The 16,451-nt window shown below is 48.7% G+C and overlaps 1 protein-coding gene across 1 annotated transcript in view; it reads left to right on the top strand.

The window, feature by feature from the left end:
- The first annotated feature begins 341 nt into the window (after positions 1 to 341).
- Positions 342 to 16,451, top strand: part of ITGB5 (integrin, beta 5) — a 53,742-nt gene continuing 37,632 nt past the window's right edge. The window contains exons 1-3 of the mRNA XM_010081136.1: positions 342 to 422; positions 8,113 to 8,317; positions 13,177 to 13,426. Coding sequence (XP_010079438.1) covers positions 13,245 to 13,426 — 182 coding nt within the window. The 5' untranslated portion in view covers positions 342 to 422; positions 8,113 to 8,317; positions 13,177 to 13,244. The remainder of the gene's footprint in view (positions 423 to 8,112; positions 8,318 to 13,176; positions 13,427 to 16,451) is intronic.

Genomic DNA, 16,451 nt, shown 5'->3' on the forward strand with positions numbered 1-16,451 from the left:
CATTAGGAAGATGAACTCTTGCTTTAACCAGAAACCCCTGAAAGAGGGAAGCAAAATCACCAGAGTCGCATTTCAGTGGTTTTCAGCTCCGCAAAACCAGTTTCTGTCCTTTTCATTTTTCTTGGGGAAGGAAAATGAAATGAGAACTCCTTACAGGTAAAGAGAGGTCTTTTCCTTCTCCAGCCTTTTAAGCTCCCAGGAGATTTTTGCGCTTGATACTATTTGAACTTACAGTATGTTTAACATTAAGAAGATCTCAGAAAACCTCTGAGTGCTGTTCTGGAGTGAAGTAACCATTCAGCCCACCCCACTCTCTGTCGTTCTCTCTTGCTGAAGGTCTCAATCTGTGCACGAGTGGAAGTGCCACGTCCTGCGAAGAGTGTCTCCTCATCCATCCCAAGTGTGCCTGGTGCTCCAAGGAGGTAAGTGGACAGATGTCATTGTCACACCTGACTTTTGGGATGCAGGCAGGGAGCTGTCCCCTGCCTATTCCTGACACCCTCCGGTGCCAGAAGGGTGGGTGCAGGCAGTGGGGGGTTCCCACGCCGAGTGTATTTCGGGTGTATGTGACTCTCCAGCTCTCTGACACTGTAGAAAATAAGTCTCTGACCCTGCTGGCCCCTGTGCATCCTCGACAGAGCAGCACTGTTCCTTCTGTCCTTCTGTTCCTTCCATCACCTTCTTGTTTTCAGTGGGTGCTGGGGCCCCGCATGGGCTCTGTGTTGCAGGGAGCTCAAAAGCAGTCTCCCTAAAAAGCCCCAAGCCCCCAGCTGGTGTCCCGCTACGTGTCCCTTGTTGCGTGGCCTGGCATGGAACAGGCTCTTTGTTTGTAACAAAGATAATTCTCCTCTCTGAATCTGTTGTGTCATTTGGGGGACAACCCATGCTTCTGGCATCCATGTCATGCTGTGGCGATGAGTTACACAGCTTAACTGAGTGCTTTGGGCTGAAAATGCATCCTTATGTTGGTGCTGAAGCTCCTCGCCCATCATTTAATTAGGCCTCCCTGGTTTGTGAGAGATTGCAAATATCTTTCCCTGCTCCCTAAGGACTGCTCATGAGTTCAGAGAGAGGGATATATAGATATCTCTTATTAAATATACATCTTATCACCCACACTTATGATTTCTAGAGAACAAGGTGTGTGAAAGACCTGATAACATCCAATGCATAGAGAGCTGTTGTCTGCTTGGTGCCTGCATCTACTCTAAATGTTTAAGAGAGAAAAGAGGATGCTTACAGATGCATGGAAAGACCCTGCCTGCTTGCAGGCACAGCTGCTGTACTAGTAACCAGATTTGGGCTGTGAGAAACCCCAGAGCAGCGGATGATCTTGAACCTCTTGACAGGCATGGCCAGGAGTGATGCTTGCCCATTCCCTGATGAGCCATTTTCCTCTAGTGTGGCTGTCCTGGTCCCATTTTGGGGGAGACAAGCTGTGGGGATGAGCACACATTTCACCTTCCAGCTGTATATGGTGATGCTGCTCCCGCCCCTCCTCCTGCCAGCCCTGCCTAGGGGTTGCACCCCCTCGGGGCAGGGGATGGAGGTGGGGATGAGGACTGGAATAGGGTGAGAGAGGCTCCTGAGCCCAATGGTTCCTCCGTGTCTCCAGAGGTACCCCAGCCTCTGGCTCTCCAGGTCTGTTTTACTGGGTTTTCACTCACTTGCAGGCACAGCCACAGCCCTCCAAGGACAACCTTCAAATGCTATTAACACCATGCTACCTGACAGCATAATAGTTTGCATGGGGTTTTTTCCTAGCAAAGTGAATGGTGTGCAGACGGGAAAGGGTAAAGCAGTAGATCCTGCTTTTGAGACATCTTGTGAACAGCTGTAAGAACTCCTCTTCCAGCCAGCTAATCTGTGGTGGTGAGATTGGATCCGGGAACGCTGGCTATTAAGCTATGGGTACCCAATAGCTTGTGCTTTTGTATATATATATATTTGTTTTTAATTCTTGGTCTCAAAATACAATTTTTTTGCAAAATGCTGCCAGTGGAAATGTTTATCTGGTGGTCACTGTGACCACTAATTGCATGGCAGCCCATAGGACTGGCAGCCTGACTCTTATCTTGCAAACAGGAGAGTTACCCAAAAAAAATATTCCTAAATGTAATGGAAGGGCGAAGAAGGAAGATGGGTGTTTACAGGGAAGTGCTCTAATACTTCCTGACCTTTAGCCTGCAGCAGCTATTTAAAAATACATATTAAGGTGTTTCGTGCCAAGAGCTACGTGTTTGAAAGCTGCTGTCCCCATTACATGCTGCATGCTGGAACTTAGCGAGTTCTTATTCTAATTCTGTATTGGCTTTTTTTTAGAATTTACTGTTTGCAACTCTATTTCTCTTTAACTGAGATCACAAGGTGAGGTAATGGGATTGCAAAAGATATCTAGAGGTTTTCACTTCAGAAGTTTTTAAATATAATACTCTCTTAATATCTGTTTTCTTTGCACAGTCATTTCACCACCTTATTTCCCTTCCCTCTGCTGCAGCCTGGTCAGACACACTTATCACGTTGCTTTTAATCTGTTTTCCTTCTCTATTTCCATTAGCTGTCATTTGCTATGTAATGTTGCCCAGGACAATATATGCCAGCCAAATTCTATAGCTCTGCTGCTGTTTACAGATCAAGATATTGGAGGGGTTTCTACAGACACTAGTTATGTTGTGGTAGGAACACGATCATCTGGTTAGTGTGTATTTTCTGCTGCCTTTGCATTCACTTAACAGGTCTGAGACCAAATTAGGCCAGCTGTTGTAATCTGTATAGGCAACAATTAATAATTTTGTCAGGAAGTATGTATAATAGAAGTCTATATGTATATATAATTCTGTATATGTTATGTATATATGTATTATATATACAGGAAGTGTAGAGATATTTATAGTATATATTATCTATCTACACACAAAATAAAATATATATTATTATGCCTTTCTGTGAATATATACCTTCTTATATATAATATTCCTCTGTTTGGGGTATAACATCACTTGGCAGTGCCATCACACCTGTTCGTTATTTGGACTCGGCAGTGCTGATGCTGTGAGGGACACTCTGGCTGTGGGAGAGGACAGGAAAGCCACGCTGTTTCCCAGGGATGACCACAGTTCACGCAGCCTCCTGCAGTGTTGCATCCTCCTCTGTCATCCTCTGCGCTCCCGAATCCAGGCTCCATGTGACTGCAGAGGAGCAGAAAGTCTTGCGTGCTCATGGACTGTGAATAGGGGTTAGGAGTGAGCAAAAGCAATTCTGCAGATACAAGGAGCGCTATCCCAATGGCTTTCCAAGCGGGATAAGGTTCCTTGTATGTACATTGCCTTGAATTGTGAGCGTAAGAGCATGTGTAATAGACAGATAGATGCTTAGAGCAGAGTAGTCAATGTGCGATAAATTTATGACTGCTACCTGTTAGCACAGGGTGCATCACATCCCCTTGGCTTGAATCAGCCTCTGTTCGCTTCTGCTTGTGTTCAGCATCTCTGCTCCCATCCGAGAGGATGATGATGGATGAGTTGATGATAGCAGCTTCTGGTATCCGGCAGCCCCAGAGCCCCCAGGGGCTGCTGAGCTAACCACAAGTCTTTGGGATGTTGGAAATTTGGAAGCAGACACTGATTCTGTTGGCTCGTGGAGGAATACCTTGAAAAGCAAGACTTAAATGAGGTGGTCTGTTTAAATGGCTCTTAAAAGAGGAGGTACATGTGCGACCTTTACCGTTGCCTGAGTGCGCCTTGAAACAGGGCTGCCTGGGGGAAATAAGTGACTCTTGGGGCGATGGAGACTGCTGCAGTCTTTCCATCCATGCTGGAATCTGAGGGGACTCCTCAGCTTCTCCTGCAAGCTCCAGAAGAAGCTGGCAATGACTAAACTCGCTGACGTGCTGCTGGTGAAAGGCTCTGGCTGGAAGCTGCACGCTGGCCTGTGGGGTTGTTGTGATCTCTGTGGCAGCCTGGTTTTCATGGGTGGGAGAGGAGGATGCTCATTGGGTTTTTTTTTGTGGTGGCATCAGGTTGTCCAGGCTCACCGGGGCTCGTTGGGATGGTTGGGGACAACGGGGAGCTTTGGAAGTGGCTTCAGTGCCGTCCTCCGTGCTGCCAGGTAGGGTGTGATGGGTGGTGTTTGTGATAAACATACTTGGTGTGATTGGGAGTACCAGTATGGGGGGAAAAATTCTGCCATTGCATTGCTGTTATCTGTCAGCTGCTTTGAGGAGCAGTGTGCCAATGTGCGGAGGCTCCTCTTGTGTGTTAGGTGTGTGTACCCTGTGTGTTCATTCATGCGTTACCCATGTGGATACATTTCTGTGTGTACCTGCAAAACAGAGATGCACATTAATGACATTAATTAAACTGACATTTCCTTTTTGATTAATTGAACTGAAATTTTCCCAGTGGCACCCTCTGTTTTCCAGCAGGCTGCCTGTACCCCATCCTCTCCCATCTCAGAAATCTGTGCCAGGAGAATGAGGAAGGAAAATCAAGGATGTTCCTAAAGGGAACATATCAATTTTTTTAAATGGAAAAAGCAGGTGTAGTTCAGACTGAATTAATGCAGAACTGGACTGATTAAAGCAAAAAATGCTAGCGACATATCTAGTCAGGAGTTAGATACAGTCAGTTAGATACCATCGGTGCTCTTCTCCATTTTTATGGCATGAACCAAGCGATTTGTCTTAAAGCCATCAAACCGACGAGCATGTAATTGTCACGCTGTTGTCTCCATTCACTCTGTCCGCCTGTGTGCTTTTGCTTTTGTGAGCTTGTTAGCGCAGCGGCCAGACCGCAAAGTGCGCGCGGGGCTGCGAGCAGCCGGCGTGACTAACGGGGACTGGGTGGGATGTTCCCGAATGATGCCTCTCTGTGGCATGAAGTGATGCTTGGGGCGGTTCCTGCTTGCTGTGTGGTACCTGCTGCATTTCTTACTGAAGCAGGCATGCAGGCAGACGGTCAGCAAGTATTTGGGCACACCGCATTGCTGGACTAACTGTGGGGTGTCCTCTGCTGAGGGGGAGCCGGGGTTTGATCCGGCGTGCCATGTCTGAGCTGGTGTGGGGATGCCTTTTGGTGTGGTTGCTCGTGAATTCTTTGGCTCTGCTCATCCTTTTTTCCTTCCATTTAACCTCTGGGAGCCTTGATTTTCTCTGTCGCAGAAAACTTTGTCCTTGAGTTGGATGGTCGCTGGTAGCCACAGTTTTGGCTTTGGGTTTTGACCCGCGGATGCAGGCGAGGGGTGTTGGTTTGCAGGGTGCTGCAGTGATTGCTGAGGCTTTCCCGAGGCCACCACCACTCCCCTGCTCAGTGTCACCCTGCTGGGGTTAGAAACCCAAGCAGAAGTTGGGGTCAGTCCTGCACCCCTGGGTGCTGAGCTGCACCCCCTGCCCTGGGGTGTTTGCACCCCGGGGGGGAGGGATGTTTTCTTCCACCCTGGGTAGCGCGGCATTTCACCAAACAAGAAAAGGCCTGGATTTGACTGGAGCTGCAGCTCAGCAATCGCTGCCCTGTGGCTAGTCCTCTGGGTCCATTTTAGAAGAAAGTTTAAGAGAAAATAGCAGTGTTGGGCAGGGGGGCCCTGGGGAGCAGAGGAACACAGCGGTGCTGCTGACCCAAGAACTTTGGGCAGCTCCTGTTGTGTAGGGGCTTTCTCCTGACCTCCTGGGCTGCCTTTGGAGAACTGCTGTTGCCTAGGCTGCAGAAAAACGCATTGCAGCAGTAAATTTCTCGCCGCTGTTCAAACGGACAGGCTTGCATATGTGCGGGCGCCCTGCCCCAGGGAAGCTCCAGGCGTGTCCCATGGGTGTGCTCCTCACGCCACGCACCAGCACTGCCTCGTCCTCACCATGCAGGTGCTGGTCTCATGTGCACCCCTCGCTGGGATGCTGAATGTTGATATGAACGGTACCATACCCAGAGCCGTCTCTCGTGGTGTTAAAAGCTCGGCTGCTCAAGAGAAGCAGCTGGGGAAGGGAGCCGCCATCCTCCTCTCCTGAGGCTGTCCCAGCCCCAGACAGAAAATTAAGCCCTAATTCAAAGCCCTTTGAAGCTGAGTCTTTCCGTTCACATCAAGAGGTTCAGAGCAGACCCCCAGGGAGGATTGGAAATGCCTGATAAAGGCTGCAGTTGCAGAAGCAGCCCTAAATATCATCCTGTTTGGATGCTTCTCCCCATTGTTAGTTCCTGGGGAATAACTAAGGATTCCTGGCTGCATGCCTGGAGCTGTTTGTGTTGCTTTTTTTGCACAACCAGAGTGCCCTTTCTAATAGGTGGCCAGCAGAAATGAGCTGGCAGAGGTGCTCGCCTGGAGGTGTGGTCCAGGCACTGGGAAAGCAGGAGAGCATCTCCCCGCAGGTGTCCTGCTGCGGGGTGGACCAGCCCGGGAGGGCGCCTGGACCCCGCTGGCTTTTCACTGACGTTAGGTCAAACCACATCCGAGATAAACTTTTCTCCAAGACTACCCTAAATGCACTGCTCTGAAAGGCTGGGTGTTGGTTTTGGTTTTGTGAGGGATTCTCATTTTTATTCTGTCATGCTGGAGATGATTTAAGTTGTCCCAGTTCTCCTTTCTGGAAGTTCATCTGTTTACATGACGCATTCCAAGAAATTCATGTTCATATCCATCCGACGTGCTGTCTCCTTGGCTGGAACCCGCTGCTGGATGCTGGAATGCAAATCTCACATTTTTTGAATAGCGTTGGGACCTCGTAGTGAGAAAATGCACTAGAGAGACTCTGTCTGTGTCCCGGGGTCCTGCATCCGAGTCTGTCCTCAGGGGACCCCCTGAGCACCCTGTGGGGTGCGAAGGCAAGATCTGTCAGATGATCTCTCCCTCCATGATGTTTCCCCCATCCTCTGCCATGCTGGAGCATCAGCAAAAAGTGAGGTTTATTCAGCCACTCACTGGTTTTTGGCTGCGCAGCTGAAGGAGGGGCTGGCGTGGCTGCGAGCATCTTCTCTGCATTATTTCATGTCATTTCAGTCCATCAGCCCTGGAGCAGAAGATGGTTGTCTCTATTGTTACAGTGCAGAAAAAAGTAGGAATCAGCTGTTGAAAATCCAAAGTTTTGGGCATGCAACTCATTCCCTTTGGCCCTGTCAGGGGAAAAAAAAAAAAAAGGGGGCATTCTAACAAATGAGCTCTTTGCAAAAGGCTGCATTGTGCGTCCGGCTGTTCCCGAGCGCTGCCCTGCACAAGGCTGCATTGTGCACCACGCGTGGGGCTTGCAGCGAGGGCTGGAGCTCTGGGGACGGGTGCTGGGAGACTCCCCACCACTGCAGTCCCGTCTCTGGAAGCCAGCGGCTGCCTGCACCTTGCTGCCTGCAGTGGCATGGGCTGCCTTTTGGCCACCTCCCATGCAGGCTCTCCCACCTCCCTTGTCCTCCAGCAGAGCTGCCCAGGATGCCTGCCCACGTCAAACCGCTCGGCTGTGCTCCGCCTCGGGTACCGCTTGCTGTGGTTGCTTTTTTTTCCATGTGATGGTGTCATGCCATCGCCTGCCGTGCAGAGGTGTGAGGGAGGGGACACACACGGTGCTTGTGTGGGAACATGCAGCGTCTCACCCAGGGATGAGGGCGCAGGTCCTCGGAGCTGCCCAGCCTCAGTCTCCAGTGTCACATCCTGACATGGCTCTCTGGGTTGGTGGGTTTGTCCTGCTTCTGGTGGTGCCACCTCCTTGTCCTCTCTGCTCTCTTTTGCAAAGCTCCTTCAAGGTGATACATTTGCAAAAAATAACACCATCTCGCCTTTTCCCCTCAAAGAGATGGCAATCGGCTGTCCAGGCAGCAATCTGAACACTTTGCTGTGCTTGCACAGGGCTGGGAGCAAGCACTGCTGCTATGGCTGGGGTGAACACCCAGGCGAAGCTTTCTGCTGTGGTGGTCTGAGAGCAAATTTAATTTGCAAACCCTTGCAGGATTTCTTTTTTTGGTAAATCCCTTTGACAGGCTCAGGGCTCAGTGCAGGCTGCTTTTGGGTACAGCCACCACAAATGACACCAGCCTCTCCTTGTCATCTCCTATTTGCTGCAGACACCAGCATGTCAAAACAAAGCTGCTGCGGAACTGATGTTTCTTCCTCCCTCACCCTTTTGTCCATTCTTCACCCTCCCAGGAGTTCAGCAGCACAAAGTCCATCACGTCGCGGTGCGACTTTCTTCAGAATCTGATTGCAAACGGTTGTGCTGGAGCCATCGAAAACCCCAGCAGCAGCATCACCGTGGTGAAGAACATCCCTCTGAGCAGCAAGGGCTCCGGCCAGACCCACCTGGACGTCACACAGATCACACCTCAGAAGGTCGCCTTGAATCTTCGTCCTGGTGAGTCCCCAGTGGCTCTGGGCCATGTGCTGGGGGGCCGTGTGGGTGAGAAAGGGACATGCTGAGAGTGTGCTAAAGCTCATGACTTTGTAGCCCACTGAAGCAGGTGGCTGCTGGCCCCTTCCACAGCCTGTGAACTTTGGTGGTGCATCACGAGCAGGTTTGGGGCTGAGGTGTGCGTCCTCCATGAGAGGACACTGCTGTTACGCAAAGGCATCAGAGCCCATCCAGAGCTGTGATCAATACTGGTGTTAACCCTTGTGTGTGTTTAAAAGGGACCTGCTGAGCTTAAAAATGGAATCGCTGGATGGAAGGAGTTAAAATAACTTTGGATCCTCCTCCAAGCTGACAGTGCTTGACTCTAAACTGAGACAGCTCCTTCTATAAATTGGAAACAAAAAAGCATATCTGTTTTCTGTCGGTATGCAAAAGAGCCATGGGATCAAGGCAGAAGATGGAGATTTGAACTTGTGACTCAGAGCTTGGACTGTAGCCAGATCCCTGTTTCATTCCCCTGAGCCATCACTTTTCTTCAATCTTTTCCTTTTAATTAAAAATTAGAAGAGAACGTCTGGGCTGAGCCATGCAAGTATGCTTGTTATCAAAAGTTTTTGCATGGTGGGGGGAGGCTTTAATGTGGGTTCAGAATTCTTGCAAAAATTTGGCAGCCGATATTTCTGAAGGGGGGAAAAAATCTCTTTATTGCAAAGTAAGGAGCAAATATAAAAGCTCAATTCATTATAAGCAATTGGTGTGGGTTTCTAAGGCTTACAGTTTTGTGACAGTGTACAGAAAAATGAAATATGATGTTTTGCCCAAGAAAAACAGGAGTTTGAGCTGGTGCTCATGCTGCCAGTGCTCTCCCAGAGCCTACCAGTTGCTGCAGGATTTTTTGTTTTAATTCTGTGTGTTGGGTAGTTGTCATGTCTCTTCATTAACTCTTCCTCAGCAGTATGACTGCTGTCATCAGTCAGACCCTCAAACGTAAAGAAATTTTGCTTCAAAGTCTTAAAAGCAGGTACATAAGGGTAGTCACTGCTGGCTGCACGGCTAGATGCATGGCTTCTGCAACTGAATGATGCTCATGAAAGACGTTTGGGGTCTTAAAAAAGGGAGTTGTTACTACTCCTGTTTCTCGAGGCAATTCCTGGCAGAAAGGGCTGGCTCAGCTGCCACATCTCTCCTCCCGCAGTCCCTCCTTCACACGCAGCACCTGGTGCTCAGCAAATTCCCCTTTCCCGATCCCCGGCAGTTTTGCCCAGCTGGAGGCATGGATCCCCACCAACTGCTGGGGTCTGCAGCAGGGCGGGGGGGTCCTGTCTCCATGCGACTTCCCGGGGGCCACGCTGTCGGATGCTTTGGGCTGCACAGGGCAGGCATGCTGTTCCTGCCAGCCCTCGCTGGGGACCACAGTCATGGCCGTCTTCAGACAGAGGAGCCCTCCAGGGGCTGAGCTGCAGGAATTGTCCCAAGGGGTCCCACAGTGATTCCCCCACTGAGCCGGGAGCTCCCCTCCCTGCGCTCCTCTTATTGCAGGAGAAGGGACATCCCCAGATATTTTTAGTAGTATCTCTTATTTTCACTCTTTTTTGATTTTGGGCAGCATTCCATCTTCCTTAGGGCTGATGATTTCCTAAACCCTTGTATTAGCATCCTTAGTTTAAATTATCCATTGATCCTTGAGCTTGAGAATGGGTCCTGGGGGTTTGGCCCTGTGAACCCAAGACAAGAAGGAGACAATGTTGATTTGATTTTGGGCATGAAGAGTGTACTGTTTCCAAGATGAATTCACATGTCAGTCTGTGGTGATGGTGATCTTTTATTCTTAGACCGCTAAGCAGAAGCAGAAGGGAGCAAATTGTCAATTGTTTGCTGATCCCACCCAGGCAGCTTGATCTATGCATCCTGTAGCAGAAGCTACATCCCCAGATCTCCATGCCCACAGCTAATTTTCAAAGGTCTTAAACTGATGTCCTTCACAGAGTAGCTTTCAGATTGTGCATTTTGTTTTTATAATGTTACTTTTTAATCTTGGGTCCAGCTGTAAAGCAGTGTGTCCTGGTTAGATGAAAAATATGGGTAGTGTGAAAGGAATTTTAAAAAAATGAATAGTTGCAAGTTGGGTTGCCCATCAAGCTGTAAGCTTCTCCAAGCAGAAAGAAGAGCTTTTTGTGTATAAGGGACTGACAAGTTTGCGTTTATAAATTGGCCAAAAGCAGTTTTTCCAGTTTCTGCACTGCCTCTGTGTGACTGTATCCAAGAAACATTTCTGAATTCAATTTTAAGTTAAAAACTTTTCAGTAAAAGCCCTAAGGAGAGGATGGTGGTGATGGTATGTGGGGAAGGAGGGGGCTGGATTATCCCTAGAAGTGTGAGAGTAATATTGCGCACAGAGAATAATAAATTCTTTTGCACTTACATCTACATGCATTAGTGATATTTTCTCTGAGATAATCAATTTGTGCAGTTAGGAATGAAAGAAGAACCAGGCCCAGGATCCTGTTATATTTGGTGCTTCTTGAGGACTAATAAATTTTTAACAATATATTAAGAGAAGAAGATTTGATCTGAGCATCCCAAATACCCTTTCTGGCACAGGAATTCCCATCTTAGGACCTGCTCAGGAAGAACAGTGTTTTGGAAATGGAAATGTTGAGAAATGCAGAAGGGCACATCCACTTTTTCTCTAAGGGTTGTGTATTCCAGTGGGAAAAATACATAGGAATTAAAAAAATAGGCATGGGAATGAATTTTCCTAGAGTTAAACACATTATTGCAGCACTGAATTAAAGTCAAGCTTGCAATCACAGTTTCTTACCCTGCAATCAGTGCTAACAGGTATTGCACTATGTAAACAACGTTCTCCTATAAAGTGTGTGCCAGGTACAGGGTCAGGCTGACCTGATCTGGTCGCTTTGCTGACTGTAGGCTCTGTGCTGAGCTGCATCCTGATGTGTGCCACATCTCAGCGCTGTGCCAGGACAGTCCGGCTCCTGCAAGAAACGAAAAATGAGGAGAATAAGGAGGAATATTTATGGCAAGAGTTTCCTGCTTCCGACAGCCGGTGTCTGGGCAATACCTACACATGCACATTTGCAGACAGCGCCTCTGGCAGCCCTGCCTTTGCCAGGCGGGGTTGCAGCAGGCTGCAGGGTGGAGCAATTACCTGTAAGAAAAGAAGCCCTGGCTTGGAATCCACCCTTGATCTAAACTTACAGGGAAATCATCAAATAGAGGGCAGGTCTGGGTTGAGGAGCTGTAGCTGACTCCACTGGTACCCCAGCACCAAGCTGGCTGAGATGCACAGAGAACTGGTGGAGCAAAGAGCAGACCCAGATCTAAACCCTTCACAGCTTTGTTTGTCAAAGAGGTGGGCGCTGACCTCCGCACACCCCCCGGGTGCTGGGACCCTGTCTCCTTTGCCAAGGGGGTAGATGCTGCTGTTTTGGCGGTTTTGGGATGCTGCTGCTGTGTGTTGTTGGGATGGAAGTGAGTGGGAGTAGTTGTGCTGCTCTGGACAATGAGGAGAACAATAAAACATTTAGGGAAATGTTTTCACAATACGAAAAAACATGTGTTTCATTTCTGGGGAAGAAGAGGGGAAGCCACGAGTGTTTTGCAGACCTGCCAGTGCCCAAAGTTCAGCCTCGGCCATGAAGAGCAGGCAGAGGTGGGCAGGAGGGGGAGTTTGGTCTTGAGAGAATCCAACGCCCTGGGTCCTGAGACCTCACTGAGCTGGAAAAGGGACCAAGGTGGCAGCTGGGGACATGGGACCTCAAACTAGCCTGGCATTCAGGGATGCTGGAATATGGGCTTTCCATTTAGACCCCTCCTGCAGCAAAGCCCAAAGCAATAATTTGCCACCTCCTCTCTGGCTCCATCAAGGTCCGTCTGGTGTGAAGTTGAGCTCATTTTGAAGCCACTTCACCTTTTTCACGGAATCATCAGTGACCTCCCCTCCTGGGCACCCCTTCTGGAGGGCATCTCTGGCAAAAGTGGTTTGGCAAAGGGGAAGGTCAGGGGAAAGGCTTTCTTCTGCTTTTCTTCACATTTGCACAGCCTGTGACTCAGCCCTGATAGCTCCTTCCCCTGTGTTCGTCACTTCAGGAAGGTTCATCTCTGCCTTGGTGCTTCCTCGGGTGAACCTAACAACCTTCTTTTTCCAGTACACTTCCCTTTTGCCCTGCTTTCTCCACAATGATGGTGGCATGGCTCTTTTTTTTGGGGAGATGTCCTTTTAAAAGCTGTCTCTTCTGTGTCTGCTTCGACTTGACTTTCCTGCACAGCTCGGAGGACATCTCGCATCCAGCTCATGCCGGCTGTTTTCTCCTTCTGCTCCACCTCCTTCTCTCTTGTGCAGGACTTCTTGGACTGCTCCTTGTTTACTTTGAGGATGTACCCAAGTAAGTGTGTGCAGGATCCCTCTTTCAGTAGTCCATAAAACATCCATTTGAAGTTCATTCTGCTTGCTTTTCTTTCCGGTTTTCTAGGAAAATGCCCCTGGACTCTACACCGTCCTGGGAAGCAGTGTTTTTTATGTGTCCCCCCTTAGACATTCTCTCAGGTGAGATGGAAAGGCCCTTTCCCATCTCTCCAAAGTAAAATAGAGACACATAGTCTATAGATGTGTCTTTTTCTTGCCAGACAGAATGCTACATAGCTTAAAAGGACTCAAAGTCATTACCCACTTTCCTGTTAGTCTCCTCAGGGATGGATTTGGAAAAGCTTATTCCCCTCACCCTCTTCTTTGGAAGTGATCTGTCTGCTCTGCAGGAGGGGAAAAAAAAACAAACTACGGTCTGGATTTTATGTGTGCTTTATGTTTCCTTTCACCCTTCTCAACTCTTGTGTGTGTGCAGGTGACCAGACCTCCTTCCGAGTTCAGGTTCGGCAAGTGGAGGACTACCCCGTGGACCTCTACTACCTGATGGATCTCTCCCTGTCCATGAACGACGACCTAGATAATATTCGCAATCTGGGGACCAAGCTGGCTGAAGAGATGCGAAAGCTCACTAGCAATTTCCGGCTGGGCTTTGGCTCTTTCGTGGACAAAAACATTTCTCCTTTCTCCTACACAGCACCAAGATACCAAAACAATCCCTGCATTGGGTAAGTGGTAGGTGTACCCCGAAGGGACAAGCCCCATGTTTGCACAGAGCCTGCCTGCAGTCTTCTCTTCCCATTCTTGCTTTAAATAATGAACCACGCTTAAGCCTGGGCTTTTTCCATGGCTGCGTGGCTGTCACTGTGATGCTCCAGAGGGATCCAAAATAGAGCAACTTCCAGTGTTGCAGTGGTTGTGGGGTGATCTCTGCATCTAGAGATGGGAAACCTCCTGTATTGGGAGCCTGAAGCTATTTTTAAGTAGCTGAAGAGGATGCAGGCATAGCAAGCTTTTTTACAGGTCTTAAGAAAAGGAGCAAGAGCCAGAAATTCCTGATTTCTGATCCTAGCTCTGAGTCATAGTTTGGCCTTGAGTAAATCAATTAAGCTCTTTGTCTCCTTTTTACAGATAAGGAGACCAAGACAATGTAAGTCCTTCCCAACAGAAGTGTTGGGGGAAGTGAGATTTGTGACAGCCTGTAGTACCGACTAATAAGTTTTAGTAGAGTGTTCTGGAGATGTCAGGCGGGTTTTTTTCATCTTTATTGTTGTGGAAGGAAAGCAAACATGCAGAATGATGTAGTTTGCTTTGCGGTGATAACAGAACCTTCTCTTTTTTTTTCTTTTTTTTTTTTTTTTCTTGTTAGTGTGTTTGCTAGAGTCCTTTTGTTTGCCTTTTAAGTGACAGGGTCGAGATCAAATCCATTGAATCAGGGATTATGCCAGAGTGCAATTGGGTGTAGTGGAGGGTGCCCAGGCTCAGATGGGTTTGGATGTTGGCACAAAAGGATGGATACAGCAGCAAGTGCCCTCCTGGGAGAATGTCACTGTTGACACTTACCTTCGTGGTCCCCATCTTCACCTCATCCATTGTTGGGGTGCTTTCTAGTCATGTAAGGGTGGTAAGGTTAGCACTTTTATTTGAGCCATTGGTGGATACTTACATTGTAAGATCACTCCATGAATGGATGCCAAGCTCTGGGAGAGTGCATCCTTTAATTTTCTGTATGAAAGGCAGATTAAAGAGAGCTTGCATCAGCTATGAGTTTCTAGGCACATTTTGGCATTGACCAAGCATTTAACATCTCATTGCACATTGACCGTTGACCAAACAAAATTATCTGTATTTTCTTTTCACCAGTTCTGCCAGAGAGGAAAGTCTAACAGATTTTAACACTGAAAACTTGTGCTTTGTCCATGAAGCATAGCCACCATTCACCATGCTCTTCATAGCTCTTCCCTCTGAAAATTTGGCACGGCCTCAGAGGGATGTGCTCAGTCGTCTCCTTCATCCTCAGTCTCTATCAGCTACTCATGTTGCTCACAGGCTGGGGATGGGGTTTCACTCCAGCGAAAACTTTGGCTGGTGTGTGATTTAATTGAAGTGACGTGGTTTTTGTCGAGTGACATAGGGTGAAATGTGCAGGAGGGGAGGGGGTGGCAGAGGAGGAGAGGATGGAGCTGGACAGCTCTGCAGCGAGGCATGCCTGAAACTGCCAATGTACTTTCATCGAGGGCATCCAGAGATGTCGCCTCATTTTCTCCCACCATGATCAGGCTATCTGCATGTCCTTTTGGTTTTACCCACATGGTTGCTTTTCTGTTGATGCATTACATTAAGCCAGCTTGCTCTTGGGAAACCATTTAGGAAGGATTGCCCAAGGCAGCTCGCCTGGTGGGTGCCCCCTTCTAGTCACCGTCTGTCTCCTCTTCATCCAAACCAGGCGTGCTGGCTCCTCATTGTTCTTCAGCTGCGGCACCTTCCCCTGCCTGCCCTGCGAGTGGGCTGTTGTGGCAGCAAGGTGGGTTGTCAGGTGTGGTTTTGTTTGCAGCTATTTCCAGTGCCGAAGCAGTCTTTGGTGGCCTCCTTGTCTCTAAAAAAGCTGCAAGTAAATATGCGCTGCAGTGGGATTTTTGCCCCACGGTCCAAACTCTCTCCTCCCTCTCTTCCTCACAGTGATAGTTGTCCGGGTGAGGTGTGGCTGTATTTTTACATGGGGTCTGGCTGGGATCCCTTGTGCCTCCTCCCTCTCACCCCAGCTCACTGCTCACCCCTGCTCCCAGCTCAGCATCCTGGCTGGGACCTCCCCTGGAGCCAGGACCAAGGTGGCTTCTGCAGCCATGGTATCATTCACGAGAGATATACAAAGGAAACAAACACTAAATTTGAAAAGACAGATAAGGAAGGCAGAGGGTTTGATTGACCACCCAATTGCCCATCTATCTGTGATATAACTTGAGGAGGTTACAGCCTGAGATAACCCACCCCCACTGCCGTGTGCCCTTGCGTAATCACTCAGATATCCATCCACTGCTGCCTGCTGCTGCCTGCAGCTTCTGCCAGCAAACCTGGAGTGTAAGACAGGCAAAAAAAGGATTAAACTGTACATAATATTCTATTCTATTCTATTCTATTCTATTCTATTCTATTCTATATGATACATCCTCATAGGATTGTAGAGAGTAGACAGGGGATGAAACCCTAAGAGGGGGGACCCTACAGTACATCAGTGTTTTCTTTCTGTGCCAGGGCTCTGGCAAACCAAGCACCCAGATGTATTGTATGGGTTAAGGGCTGCTTGCTGAGACCCTGCAGTGCAGAGGTTTCGCACATCACACGCGCCTCACCATGGCCCTCGGTGCGAGCAGGATGCAAGTCTGAACACAGGGCTGATCACAAGGAATGTCTCTAATTGCCAGCTGGGACCAGGGTGGTGGGACCTGCCCTGTGGTTAGGTGTGCTCATGGCTGCGCGGGTGGAAATCCTGGCTCTGGGGTCCCTTGTGAGGGATTTGAGTTCCCAGTGGTGGTAAATATTAAATACTCCTTTGTGTAAAAAAGCCTCTTACAACTTACCCATAGTGGGTCATGTGTCAGCAGAGGCCTTTAATTGTTCTCTAAAATTGGTTTTATCTTTGAAGATAAGAGTGAATTAGTGCCAGCCCAACTCCTTCTTAAACACATTTTCCTCTTAACCCTTCTCCTCCCTGTCCCCTGCACACACAGGTTTCCCACGCCCAGGAGCTGCTCT

Source organism: Pterocles gutturalis, unplaced genomic scaffold (assembly GCF_000699245.1).
Source record: "Pterocles gutturalis isolate BGI_N339 unplaced genomic scaffold, ASM69924v1 scaffold9514, whole genome shotgun sequence".
Classification (NCBI taxonomy): Eukaryota; Metazoa; Chordata; class Aves; order Pterocliformes; family Pteroclidae; genus Pterocles; species Pterocles gutturalis.